The sequence below is a fragment of the Dendropsophus ebraccatus genome, chromosome 3, assembly GCF_027789765.1.
Source record: "Dendropsophus ebraccatus isolate aDenEbr1 chromosome 3, aDenEbr1.pat, whole genome shotgun sequence".
NCBI classification, from domain to species: Eukaryota; Metazoa; Chordata; class Amphibia; order Anura; family Hylidae; genus Dendropsophus; species Dendropsophus ebraccatus.
This window is the reverse complement of record NC_091456.1, coordinates 84,533,012-84,547,880: the sequence shown is the minus strand read 5'-3', so window position 1 is coordinate 84,547,880 and position 14,869 is coordinate 84,533,012. Positions and strand designations below refer to the sequence as shown.

The window sequence follows — 14,869 nt, the reverse complement described above, 5'->3', positions numbered from 1 at the left end:
GTTTGCATTACAGTTAAAGGGGTTATCCAGCGCTACAAAAACATGGCCACTTTCCCCCTACTGTTATCTCCAGTTTGGGTGGGGTTTTGAAACTCAGTTCCATTGAAGTAAATGGAGCTTAATTGCAAAGTGCACCTGAACTGGAGACAACAGTAGGGGGAAAAGTGGCCATGTTTTCGAAGCGCTGGATAACCCCTTTAAAGGACCTGTACAGATTTGCAGTATGGTTAGGGAGCTCTAAGTCTCTCTACTGAGACCTTGTCACTCTGGGTTTGTCATATTAGTTGCTGAACTTGCTTAATACTGATCCTAGACTGTTATTTGCCTACTCCATGTTCCTGCTATATCCTGAGCTCCTTCTCTGATCACTAGCTATGTCTGACTTTACAATATACAGCAACTACTACATAAGCAAAGCATACATCTTTATAATAAAACTTACCTTCTAGCATGCATTTTGGCAGTGTATGAAAGTAAAGGTATTCTTTTAACAATCAGTAGGCCAAAGAGAAATGTTCTTATATAAATCTTGAACAAAGCAGTCTTTCTTCCCAAAGGTTAACCAAACTACACCTGCAGAGGTAGCTGTCTTTCTGAAGTTCAGTGACTCAGTGGAGCAAGGTACCTTTGTCTCTGCAGTCTTCTTCCTTCCTGCTGCTGGTGACATAGTACTATTTAAGTAAACATACTGTCAAATATTTACTAGACCCTATCAGTCGCGTCTCTTCCTGATACTTTGTGTGTGTATGTATGTGTAATGCTATTCGTCATTGTGAAACTTTAAGTAACATGTACTATCAATACAATATATTTCCCAGTAATAAAATCAGAATTATGTATAATGTATACCACCTAAAACTTTTAGCAATTTCTTATTTGTGTATGAGAGATTTTCTTTTTGGGGGGGCATTGGATGGCCGGTACCCCCAACATAGATGATAACATTCCCCTAAATATATGGACCAATTGTACCCATATTACACATTTTTATATACGGTAGTTCAAGGGTTATTATTCCTTTCGTACCCAATGTTTTTTCCTGGTCTAAGTTGATGACATACATGGTATATGGTTATCTAGGGTGATTATGGATTAATATCTAATGTTCCTGAAGGTCTAGGGAGATTTCTTAAATCATACAATATTATTTATTATTATTATTTTCAGATGTATGAACCTATGTACCTAAAATGTATTTGTTTTTATATTGTATAATGTAGTTGTATCTCCTTCCATTCACTACCATGACAAAAACACGTCTGTCTGGAGATGATAATATAGATAGCACCCTGCACAGGGAACTATAAAGCCTCTAATCCAACTCAATAATCATATCAAATGCAGGGAAATTTCCCTAGTGGTAACAAAAAGGATTTTAGCCTTTTTAGAATTAAAATTTTTTAGAAATTTTTCCTCTATTGGCCTTGTCTATCTGCTAGGCTACAAACTAAATGCCAATAAATAGAGAGTCATTTAGGAGATAGCATTATGTTAGGGAATAGCTACTAATATACTACACAGATATACAATTCCTTTCTATCCTAGCACAGTTCTGCTACCCAAGCCACTCCCTCAATGTGTAAAAGAAATTCCCCATGGCTGCACACACTATTTGCTTTGGCACATGATGAAGCTCTCTCCTTTGACCTTATATTGTTCACAGAGCACAGTACTGGATAATATTTCCAATGAGAGTAGTAACGGTGGGGAGATCTGATTTCTCTTAAAAACCATCACTTTATTCAATAGTTAATAAAGATAAAAAATAATTATCAAATATATTAAATAGAAATTTATTAATAAATAAAAAGTAATATACACCTAATGTAAACTGGATTGAAAGGGTGTATTATTCCCTAACAATGGTATATTTATTAAATACAGTTAAATCAGAAATATCATATTATAACTGTTTTCAGTAGGAGGGTTATGTAGAATTTGTTTAGCCTAGAGAAAAGACGTTTAAGGGGAAATATGTTTAAATTATTTAAATATATAAATGGCCCCTAAAAGAAATATGGGGAAAAGATGTTCCAGGTAAAACTCCCTCAAAGGACAAGAGGGCATTGCCTCCGCCTGGATAGAAAAGGTTAAATCTCCAGAGGCGACAAGCCTTCTTTACAATGAGAACTGTGAATCTGTAGAACAGTCTACCACAGGATCTGGTCACAGCAAAAACAGTAGAGGGCTTCAATACAAGCTTAGATGCGTTCTTAGAGCAAAATAACATTAATACATATGTATAGAACCTAACCATCATCCCTCCCCCTTCTCTCCATCCCTACCCTCCTTGGTTGAACCCGATGGACGTGTCTTTTTTCAACCATACTGTGTCATTATGTAATGTAAGTCCGTTTGATCACTGCATGCCAAGAAGGGTCAGTACTCAATGTAGTAATATGCCTTTTTTTTGTCATTACAAGGACGACAGAAAAAAGTATTCTATGCCCTATCTCCAATATGTACTTGGGTCATTATTTTTTGCCAATCCCACCTGTGCCGATAAGGAGACTACTGAAAAGTGACCTTTACAGAACAGGAAGTGTTAACTTTTCATTAGGGTTGAAGCGATTTTTTTTTCTCGTTTTCTCCGATTAACAATAAATGATTGCAAAGGAGCGCTTTTGCAAATGACCTGGAATCATTCACCAAAATACACGGAACGATAGTCGTTAGTTACGATCGCAATTAATATATATTAATATATATCATAATAACTAATGAGCAATGTGTACATACACTAAGGGGGAGATTTATGAAAGGGTGTAAGTATACACCTGGTGTAAACTGCCCACAGCAACCAACCACAGCTCCTCTTATATTTTACCAGAGCTGAAAGTTGAGCAGTGATTGGTTGCTGTGGGCAGTTTACACCAGATGTATATTTACATCCTTTCAAAAATCTCCCCCTAAAAGATTTGCCAGCGATTAACAATGATTTTATGATTAGCTCAAAAGATAGGATTAACGACATACGAATAAATTAGCTTAGTCATTTGATGATTGCCTGCATACTCACAGAATGATTATAGCTAAAGGGTCCGTTTACACACACAGATTATCTGACAGATATCTGTCAGATTTTTGCAGCCAAAGCCAGGAATGGACTATAAACAGGGAACAGGTCATAAAGGAAAGACTGAGATTTCTCTTTTTTTCAAATCCATTTCTGGTTGTGGCTGCAAACACCTGACAGATATCTGTCAGATAATCTGTGTGTGTAAACGGACCCTATCGTACGATAATCGCACGTGTAAACGCGGTGAACGTTCGAAAAATCGTTCATTTTGATCTTTTAACATGTTCATAAATCGTCGTTCGCCGATCGCAAAAAATTCGCCGATCGTTCTGTGTAAACAGTCGTCGCGCGATAGTCCGGCCGCCTGCCGCCCGCAGCCCCGCCCGCCGCCCGGCCCCCCGCTCGCAGCGCGGCCCCCCGCTCATCCGCAGCCCCCTGCGCCGGCTCGATCGCCACCACCGCCGCTCTAATCGACACCCCCGCCGCCCCGATCGCCTCCCCCCCCGCCGCTCCGATCGTCACCCCCGTCGCCGCTCCGATCGCCACCCCCGCCGCCACCGCTCCGATCTCCACCCCCATCCGCCGCCGCTCCGATCGCCACCCCCACCCGCTGCCGCTCCGATCACCACCCCCACCCGCCACCGCTCAGATCGCCCCAACCACCGCGGCCAAGAACATTTGTTACCTGCTGAGCGCAGCAGGTCTTCGGAAATCCCCGGCTCCCCTCTTCAGCGCACTGATTGGCTGAAGAGATGAGCCGGGAATTTCAAACGGCTCCTCTTCAGCCAATCAGTGCTCCTCTTAAGCACTGATTGGCTGAAGGGGAGCCGTTTGAAATTCCCGGCTCATCTCTTCAGCCAATCAATGCAAGGCAGCACTGATTGGCTGAAGGGGAGCCGTTTGAAATTCCCGGTTAATCTCTTCAGCCAATCAATGCACAGCAGCACTAATTGGCTGAAGAGGGGAGCCGGGAATTTCAAACGGCTCCCCTTCAGCCAATCAGTGCTGCCTTGCATTGATTGGCTGAAGAGGGGAGCCGGGAATTTCAAACGGCTCCCCTTCAGCCAATCAGTGCTGAAGAGGAGCACTGATTGGCTGAAGAGGAGCCGTTTGAAATTCCCGGCTCATTTCTTTAGCCAATCAGTGGGGGCGATCGGAGCGGCGGCGGGGGGGGGGGCGATCAAAGCGGCGGTGGCGATCAGAGCGGGGGGACGATCATAGCGGCGGAGGGGGGGGGGGGCGATCGGATCGGCGGCGGGGGGGGCGATCGGAGCCGCGGGGGTGGCGATCAGGGCGGCGCAGGGGGCTGCGGTTGAGTGGGGGGGTGGGCTGCGGGCGGGTCGGGCTGCGGGCGTACGATCGCAAAATGAATTTTCTGTACGATATATCGTACCGTCTAAACGCTGATCGTTATAAAAAAAATTGTTACTTCGAAATCGTTAATCGTAGGATTGGGCCAATAATCGCCTCGTGTAAACTTAACATAAATTCAAACAATAACAACGACTTTTCACATGATAATCTTTTCATGTAATAGGGTCCTATTGTTAATTGTTCTCTAATTGCTGGCAAATCTTTTGGTGTAAAGTATGTACACATTCCTTTTTCTTCAGGTTCTGCCCTTGGTATTGTCCACTGTCCAGAGCCAGATCAAGTGGTGAGCTGTAAAGAAACAGCTGTTGCATGTGACCGTGGCTTGCATTGAATAGAGATTGCTTTACCAGGGAATGCTGCTGTAGTAATTCTCTGCAATAGCTATATTTTAAACTAGATTTACATTTCCAGGGAAATACATAGTGCTTGAAAAGAGCGCCCCTTTAACAGTGACTTCCCTTTAAGAGAAACTTTAACCCTTGATACTCTCCCTTTAAGAGCGACTTTGGTACAGTCCCTTAAGGAGCGACTTTGGTGCCAACGCTTTGAGTGACCTATATACTGTCCCTTTAAGACCAGCTTAAGTACTGTCCCTTTAAAAAAGACTTAGGTACCATCCTTTGAAGAGCAACTTTAGTGCTGTCTCTTTAAGAATGACTGACCCCAGCCCTTTAAGAGTGACTTATGTACCGTCCCTTTAAGAGTGACTTATGTACTGTCCCTTTAAGAGTGACTTATGTACCATCCCTTTAAGAGTGACTTTGGTACTGTCCTTTTGAGAGCTACTTTAGTACCGTGCTTTTAAGAGTGACTTATGTAATGCCCCTTTAAGAGCAACTTTGGTACCTCCCTCTTAAGAGCGACTTTGGTACTTCTGCTACTTCACTGACTCCGCTCTGCTGTATCATGAGGGTATCGGCTGTGCTATATCACTGATTCAGCTCTGCTGTATTATGCGGGTATCGGCTCTGCTACTTTACTGACTCAGCTCTGCTACTTTACTGACTAAGCTCTGCTACTTTACTGACTCACCCCTGCTACGTAGTGCGAGTATCGCTTTGCTACATGGCTGGCTCAGCTCTGCTACATAGTGCAGGTTAATGGTTCAACTACATGGCTGGCTCAGCTCTGCTAGGTAGTGTGGCTATCGGCTCTGCTACATGGCTGGCTCAGCTCTGCTACGTAGTGCGGGTATCAGCTCTTCAACATGGCTGGCTCAGCTCTACTCTGCTACGTAGTGTGGGTATCGGCTCTGCTTTTTTACTGACTGAAATCTGCTACTTATAATGGTAAAGAACATTGCTCGGTTACCATGACAATCTTACTCATGTCAGTGAGACAAAATCGTTAAGGACCTTCCATCTTCTACATCTTCTATTGGCCAAAAGTGGACATGTAACTGTGTGGATTTATCAGGAATTGACGGACAAGACCTTAGAATTTCTATTGGCTGCTATATTTCAGCTATTTGCAGTCAGTGAGTGAGACAAAATTGTTAAGGACCTTCCATATATTAAATCTTCTATTGGCCAATAGTGGACATGTGACTGTTGGATGTTGTGATACATTGCCTGACAAGACCTTAGAATTTCTATTGGCTGCTATATTTCAGCTATTTGCATATGTGCTGTGATTGGCTGTTAGCGTTTACAGTGTGGCCATTATTTCCTATGGGCCTGTATTTCCTATGAGAAATTAAGTGTCTTTAAACATACATTTCTTAAAAACGACAAATCCGGTAGAAACCAAAAATTGATAGCACACCTGTCACCACCGAGGGCTTCGAAACGCAGTTAGAACGGAGTCTGTGCGCAAAGCGGTTCAGACTGTATTAATCGCAGAAGAATAGCTGGAAGAAGAAGCGGAAGAAGAAGAAGAACTAGATTTGCATTTCCAGGGAAATACATAGTGCTTGAAAAGAGCGCCCTTTTACCAGTGACTTCCAGAGCGCCCCTTTACCAGTGACTTCCCTTTAAAAGAAACTTTAACCCTGGCACCGTCTCTTTAAAAGCAACTTGGGTCCCGCCCCTTCAAGAGCCGCTTGGGTCTCATACCTTTAAGAGCAACTTGGGTCTCGTACCTTTAAGAGCAACTTGGGTCTCGTACCTTTAAGAGCAACTTGGGTCCTGTCCCTTTAAAAGTGACTTAGCTCCCGTCCCTTTTTTAAGAGCGACTTGGGTCCCTTTAAGAGTGACTTGGATCCATTTAAGAGCAACTTGGGTCCCTTTAAGAGCGATCTGGGTCCCTTTAAGAGCTAATTGGATCCCTTTAAGAGTGACTTGGATCCCTTTAAGAGCAACTTGGATCCCTTTAAGAGCTACTTGGGTCCCCTTTAAGAGCGACTTGGGTCCCTTTAAGAGCATCTTGGGTCCCTTTAAGAGCAACTTGGGTCCTGTCCCTTTAAGAGCAACTTGGGTACGGCCCCCTTAAGAGTGACTTGGGTACTGCCCCTTTAAGAGCGCGTTGGGTACCGCCCTTTAATGAGCGACTTGGGTACCGTCCCTTTTAATAGAGACTTGGGTACCGTCCCTTTAAGTGTGACTTGGGTACCATCCCTTTAAGACCGACATGGGTACCATCCCTTTAAGAGCGACTTATGTAATCCCCCTTTAAGAGTGACTTGGGTACCGTACCTTTAAGAGTGACTTGGGTACTGTCCCTTTAAGAGCGGCTTGGGTAACGTCCCTTTAAGAGCGGCTTGGGTAACGTCCCTTTAAGAGCGGCTTGGTTACTGTCCCCTCAGCTCTGCTATTTTACTGACAGAACTCTGCTACTTATAATGGTAAAGATTATTGCTCGGCTACCATGTCAATCTTACTCATGTCAGTGAGACAAAATCGTTAAGGACCCTCCATTTATTACATCTTCTATTGGCCAATAGTGGATGTTGTGATACATTGCCTGACAAGACCTTAGAATTTCTATTGGCTGCTATATTTCAGCTATTTGCATATGTGCTGTGATTGGCTGTTAGCGGTTACAGTGTGGCCATTATTTCCAATGGGCCATTATTTTCTATGGCAAATTAGGGGTCTTTAAACGTAAATTTCTTAAAAACAACAAATCCGATCGAAACGATTAGAAATTATCAATATCGATATCGAAATTAGATAGCACACCTGTCACTGCCGAGGGCTTTGAAACGCACTTTGAACAGAGTCTGTGCGCCAAGTGGTTCAGGCTGTATTAATCGCAGAAGAATAGCTGGAAGAAGAAGCGGAAGAAGAAGAAGAATGAGGATTACAATATAGGGCTTTTTTAAGCACTATAATTAACCTTTTGATGTTCAGCTGAGAACCATTGGATTATCTCAGCTGTACTACATTTATTTCTTTGTCAATGTTCACATCATCAGGATTTCGATGGAAGTAGTGCCAACTGATAATTTCTTTATGGATTCAGTTTGGATTGAGAAAGGGGAGTATATGGAAAAAAATGGTTGCTCCTGATATACTGTAAGTGAGAGAGGTTTTTCATCTTTTCACTAGTTTCCATAACTAAACAAACGGTCATAGTACAGGACATGTGCAGTGATTGTTTACCTATCCCTTTCAGGCAAGGGTTCAGTAACTCCCCCCTCATTTGTTTTTTAAGGTTGTAGGGAGAAGCATGAACCCTACATAAAATTAAAACTCTACATTGCTGTCTCCCCTGAGGCCATCCAGATGCGTGTATGGTATGCATACCATTGGTCCTCCTGATCTATAAGCAATTTATGCTCAATATTTATCATTAAGAAATTATTGATTATTTCTAAAATAAAGACTTTAAAGCATGCCTGTTGTTTCAAGGGGCCTGTATTAACTCTTTACAGTGGTAACACTGTAAAGCTGCACAATTATTTATTTTTCTCTCCATTTTAGTAGGTGGGGCCAGAGCTGTAGTACACACACATGACTTCATATCACTTACTTCTCTGACCAATCATATCACAGTACATATTCCTTCACAAAACACTGAACTGCTGCCTCTGCTGCCTTGATCTACCTTTCATGGTCAGTTCATCAGCAGCTCAGCATGAAAAGGTCTAAGCACAGACATACTGCTACTGTTGAGATGAGAAGATGTGTTTATGTACCTTTAATGGACAGTGCAGATTATCTGAAGGACAGAGAACACCCCAGCTTGCATAAATACAACTCTAGTTCCCTGTCTTTCACTTTCACAGTAACTACCACCAAAGGAATCACAGCAGCTGCAACAGGGCACAGGACCTCCAGGGAGCACATGCTGCACCAGCTTACTGTGGCAAACTACCTGCCCTAATTCAAACCTTGCTGTATTACTCTGGTGTACAGTAGATTTCAGCTAATTAATACCATGCAATAAGTGTGTGTGACCACATGATGGCAGCAGAAACTTACAGTTTGAATGACCTTATCTAGTTAGTTTATTTTGTAGAAACTATTGTACAAAGCTTTAACATTGAACTATCAGTTTTTATCTTTTGTCAGAGAGATAAAATGATTTGTCCAAAGGAGACGATAAAATGTACATGCCCAAGGTATTACTAATCAGCATAGATTTTATTCCCCATATAAAGTTCCTTTGCCTTTGTTGCAGATCTGAACAAAATTGTATGCATTTCGAAAATTTTATGGGGCAGATTTACTAATTCTGTATACTAGTTAGTGCTGTGTGGCAAAGGTTTGGTGCAATTTTGGCTTATTTTATCACATTTCAGGGTGTATTCTTGTATTTTTCATGGCTCTGCCAGTGCACCAGTTTCTAATTTTTTTTTCTTTTTTGAGGAGGGGGTTTACTCGCTGACTTACATCAATCAGTAAAACAGTAAGTAAAACTGTGACTAATAGGCCAGTGCTGACCAATAACATTTCGACACGGCTTTTGCCATAGGTCCTTTGTACGTTCATACTATTGATCATACTATTGGTCATTCTGGACATTGTTACCTTTTAAAGTCAGTGCAGACTTACTGCATTTTTTTTTTTTTTTTGCCAATTGGCTGGTTGCAGGTGGTGGTCCTGAACCCAGCCATTCCCAGCATGCTTGTCCATTTAGACGACATGCCAGTTGTCAAGCAATCCCCCTGGGATAATTGGTACACCTTGGTGTGCTCAAGCACCCCATTGGGGATGTCGGGTGATGACAGTTAGAGTTAATCCCTATCACTCTGCTATAGCTGATGAGCAGAGTCCTGGCGGGACCTTATACATTGCCTTACATCCAACTTTGAATTATGCCCATTTGGCAAATCTGACACTGTTGCTTTGTACCAATAAATACATCTTCATTAACTGGTATAATTTCTATGTGCCAATAATCCTTGTGGTTTTTTTACATATGGTTATTTTTGATGTGCCCTTATCCAAGATGGCGCCTGACTCCTCTCCACTGTACTGCACCCATGAGTGTGACGTCACGGGAGGATCCCATTCATGCGCAGTGCTTCTCTGATGGCTTATATCATTATATTTGATCTGGTACTCCAGGCTGGCCGGTCGCTTCCTAGTCTCTGCAGGGGCTTAAGACGTGATGTTTCAAGTCCGCTTAGCCAGTCATTGACTGGCTGAGCGGACTTGAAACGTCACGTCTCAAGCGCGCATCAGTGACCAGAAAGTGGCCGGGTATCGCGGACCGGGAGCGGCACAATCCGGGACACTTTGCTGGAACCAGGGAGGTAAGAGGACGTCATTGCCCTTATCCACCTCCTCCCCGGCCATAGGAAAAATTACCCCTTTAATTCACTTATATACATGATTAATGTATTTTTATAGATATTTATAGATGTGTTTTTTACATTATATGATACACCTTTACACTCCTTATTGTTGTTAACAATGTTCTATGATTATGCAAATATTGACCTGGACACATGTATTTTATCACATGTTTTATATGATTGCGTTTGCTGTGATTTTTATCATTGAAATTATATTTTGATTGGATTGTGTTAATTACACTGTAAAAACCACCTTGTATACTTTAGGAATGGGTTGGCACTAGTGGTGTCATGCTTAAGAAAGGCTTGGTATAAGCCAAAACGTTGCTTTGCTTTGTGGTATAAAATCACATAATTGTTTTGGAAGTTCTGTCTCCTCCTATGCTTTGGATATACAAATGGATGGATGGCCCAGTCCGGTGAGGTCAGGTCGTGCAGCTCTGTCCTTACAGTGCCGCGGTGATTCATAGACACATGTTGACAGATGATATTAACATATCATGCCGGGCGGGGAACAAATTAATTACTTGTCTACCCCATCCGTAAGGTCCTCTAAATTGATTTAAAGGGGAAATCCACATAAGGAAAACTGTTTTTTTCTATTAACCCCTGGGCGACCTAGGACGTACCCGTACGTCCTGGAAGTCTGTCCCCAGACGACCCTGGACGTACCGGTACGTCCTGAGCTATGAAGCACGCTCCAGAGCGGAGCGCGTTTCATGGCAGGTGGGGGCCGGCTGCAATCAGCAGCTGGCACCTCACCGTTAATGACACGCTGCAGCAATCGCGCTGCAGTGTGACATTAACTCCTTAAACGCCGCGGCCGCAGCGTTTAAGTGTAAGTGACAGGGGGAGTCCCTTGTCACTTACCGATCGGGACCCCCGCAGTGTGATCCGCGCTTTGTTCTCTGAGCCTGCACAGGCAGGCTCAATGAGCAGATCGCCGATAACACTGATCAATGCTTTGCCTATGGCATAGCAATAATCAGTGTAAAAATCCAAGTAGTGTATGTAGAAGTCCCCCAAAGGGACTTCAAATGTGTAAAAAAAAAAGTTAAAAATACCAACACACTAGCCCAAAACCCCTCCTCCAATAAAAGTCTAAGGGTCCTTTTACATGGAAAGATTATCTGCCAAAGATTTGAAGCCAAAAAGGAATGGATTTGAAAATGGGAGAAATCTCAGGCTTTCCTTTATGACCTGATCCCTGTTTATAGTCCATTCCTGGATTTGGCTTCAAATCTTTGGCAGATAATCTGTCAGATAATCTTTCCGTGTAAAAGGACCCTAAATCACCCCCATTTCCCATTATATAAATAAAACATCTAAAAAGAAATAAATAAACATATAATATACCGTAGCGTGCGTAATTGTCCGATCTATTAAAATATAACAAGCAACATTGCTCAACTTCAAATATAAAAGATGCTTTATCATAATATGTGCATGGAGAGCTTCGTATTTTAAAAATGTCAGACTCACTTGACTATTTGGGTATTATGGTTACCTCCAAGGGAGGCTCCTATATGACCGCTAAACTGATACCCTTTGAGAATAGATTGAATAACCGAATTGCCATCTGGAAAAAGCTCCCATTAACTTTGGCCGATCGGATTGCTAGAATAAAAATGGTGGTCCTCCCTCAGCTTTTACTTTTTTTTTGCTCATCTCCCTTCTGGATTGGTGATAGGTGGATTAAAAAAATGGAAATATTGCTCGGTGGTCTTATTTGGGGAAGGAAACGGGTTCGCCTGAAATATTCGGTATTTAGCACCCACAAAGAGTTGGGAGGGTATTCTTTGCCCGATATTAGGAGGTATTTTCTGTCTTGTCATTTAGCACGTATCACACGGGGTGGAGAGGATACCTTCTTCCAACACTGGGTTAGACACTTTAAATTTGAAGATTTGTTTGGATTATTGGAATCAGGTAATCTTGGTTCAGTACGAACTGAGCTGACATTATGTCACTTGGCAAATAGGGTATGGGAGGAGATTCGAAGATTAGTAGTAGATAAGGGGCATTTGACCTGCACCCCAATCTGGGGGAATGCAAATCTTCCGGAATTTGGGAAAATTCACAACAGTCAATTTTGGATCAACAGAAAACTTTTGTATTTGTAATTTTGATGTTCTTAGTAAGGATTTCAAACTTGTTGGGAAACACAAGTTTTTTTATTTACAGCTCATTCACGCGGCCAGCTGCACGCTAACTGAGGAATTCTTTTGGCCCACCAAGAGTAAGGTATTACTAATGCTGCAAGGTATAGGATCCACTACCAAGAAAAGTTTGTCTTTTATTTATAGGTATATAACACTAAATTTAAAACACGGACACAGGTCCGCCAACCGATCCAGATGGGAAAAGGTGCCAGGTCCTTTGGGGGATGACACTTGGAATAATATAGTGAATAATGTACAGAAGGTGTCACTCTCAGAGGGTCATAGGTTGGTTCAATTTAGAATCATTCACGGATCTTATTATTCCCCCTTATTGCTCTCTCGTATGGGGGGAAGAAAAGATTCCTCCTGTCCGAGATGCCATGAGGAATGCGCGGATCTGGGTCATATGTTTTGAGGGTGTTCCAATGACCCGCCCCCTCGCTGGTCATTGGAACAGGCTGGCCAAAAGGTCTAGACCCCACCCCCTTTACGTCGGCCAACCAATGGGCGTCAAGGGGGCACCAACTGTGCAGTTGTGGGCGGGGCTAAGTGACGCTGATGCCGCGAGGTCACGCCCACTTAATACAATCTGCAGTTGATAAAAGGACACTTTTTACTAGAACAAGCACCATGACGTATGATATGAAATAAGGTATGAAAAACGCTAAATTTACCCTTTACACCTGTGTAGAGATGTCAGAATGCACTAAGGGGGTGACGGTGTCACTTTAAATGCACTATTTCTCAATCCCCAGGGATAGCAGTACTAGGAGATTAACCTAAAGTGACGAATGATTCTACAAGAGGACTGATTATTAAATGTTTATTCTATGCTAGATTAGTTATTTTAAGGAACTGGATAGCCCCTGGGCCCCCATCGCTGAGTGAATGGAAGAACTTGATAAATAAAGTATATCAATATGAAAGGGTCTGGTATTATGGAAAAGGAGGTAAAGGGAGAGGGCGGTTCCAACGACTTTGGAAAAATTGACAAGTGATGTCTGAAATATAAATATTATTAATCCAGTTAGTTATATATAAATATATGGATGGATACGGGGGTAACAGCTAGTATACAATGTGTACATTTTATCTTATTGTGGAAATGATTAGGGTGAGCGCCCTTTACGCTATAAACAGGGTCTCTGTCTTGGTATATAATTTTACCTGTGAAAAGCGATCTGGAGACTGATTCTTTGAACCTTTTGCAATTTTTTTCCACATAATCTGCATGAAATAATAGCTGGAAATTTTTGTGCATTACACCCCGCAAAGCTGGGTTTTAGATGTATTGAACCTTATTGATGCTAATCTGTGAGTAAATCTGAATGGATTTCTGCTGTCAATTTCACTTAAATCTTAGCCATGTGAATATGGTCTAACATCAAAGCACAAAATACAATAATATTCAGTTCAGTAAGAAACAAAGTAATGTGAAGCAGAAAGCCTTACATTTTATTATGCTATTATCTTACTATATGGTTTATAGTGGCCTAAATGAAGTAGAAGGAGAAAGAGAAATACATGTGCCCACAACACTCCCCTATAGAGGTAAAGGAGTCCTCTCCACACACCAGTTATCTTTATCCCAGTGGATGCTATTAATCATAACTGCAGGACATAAGGAAATAACAGATTAGAGGAAAAATAGGTTTCACCATCTGGTTTTAAGTAAAAAAAAATATAGCTGATGCATTATCTTTCAGCATTCCAATATATCTGATATTTTTATCTCATTCCTTTTGCACACAGGTGTCTAACTGTGGTCCTCCAGCTCTTCCAAAACTACAATTCCCATCATGCCTGGACAGCCAAAGCATTGGCTTTAGCTGTTTTATAGAATTTATCGGGATTACACTTAAAACTTTAAAATACACTTACATGTAATATATAGTAATATATGTTTTCTCTTATAATTCTGTATTTTTTACAAAGTTTTTTTTAAAGTATATATATATATGCTTTTTTGAGAACTTAGGGACCCTTTAAGGCATTTATATATATAAATTTTATATATAATATATATATATATATATACATATATAGATAGATAAAGATAGATATATCCTAGACTATGGATTCCCACTAACAGTAGCCAAATTGTCTCTTTCCCATGTGTGCAAAGGCGGCTGATTACCTCCCTCTCCTTTAGCCTGTTATGGTCCTTTTACTTGGAGCGATAATTTGCCTAATCGATCGTTTAATGATTTTGAAGTAACAATGTGTTTTTTAGAACGATCAGCATTTAGACAGAAGTATAGATCGTTATTGCGATAAATCGTTATTGCGATCGTTTTAAGATTGCTTAAGCCCATCTCACACATAGGGTAAATCGTTGAAAGACTGTACACAAAGCGATCTGCAAATTTTTTGCGAACAACCAACGACGATTTGAGAACTTGTTGAAAGATCAAAATGAATGATTTCTCGCTCGACGTTTGATCGTTTGCTGTGTTTACACGAGCCGTTTATCGATCAAATGCGATTGTTATTGCGAAAACTCGAACAATAATCTTTCCCTGTAAAAGCACCATTAGCCTCTCAGCTTGTATTGAACTACTTCTTGCCACAGCTGGGTTTTTATATGAAGCCTATTTGCATCGTTCCACCTACCTTCTGGAAGCTTCTACC

General features: G+C 41.7%; 1 protein-coding gene across 3 annotated transcripts in view; it reads right to left on the bottom strand.

The window, feature by feature from the left end:
- Positions 1-622, bottom strand: part of LOC138785796 (stimulated by retinoic acid gene 6 protein-like) — a 42,019-nt gene extending 41,397 nt beyond the window's left edge. For all 3 annotated transcript variants that reach the window (XM_069962121.1, XM_069962122.1, XM_069962120.1), the window contains exon 1: positions 443-622. In XM_069962121.1, the coding sequence (XP_069818222.1) occupies positions 443-456 (14 nt within the window). In that variant the 5' untranslated portion in view covers positions 457-622. The remainder of the gene's footprint in view (positions 1-442) is intronic.
- Positions 623-14,869: the final 14,247 nt, after the last annotated feature.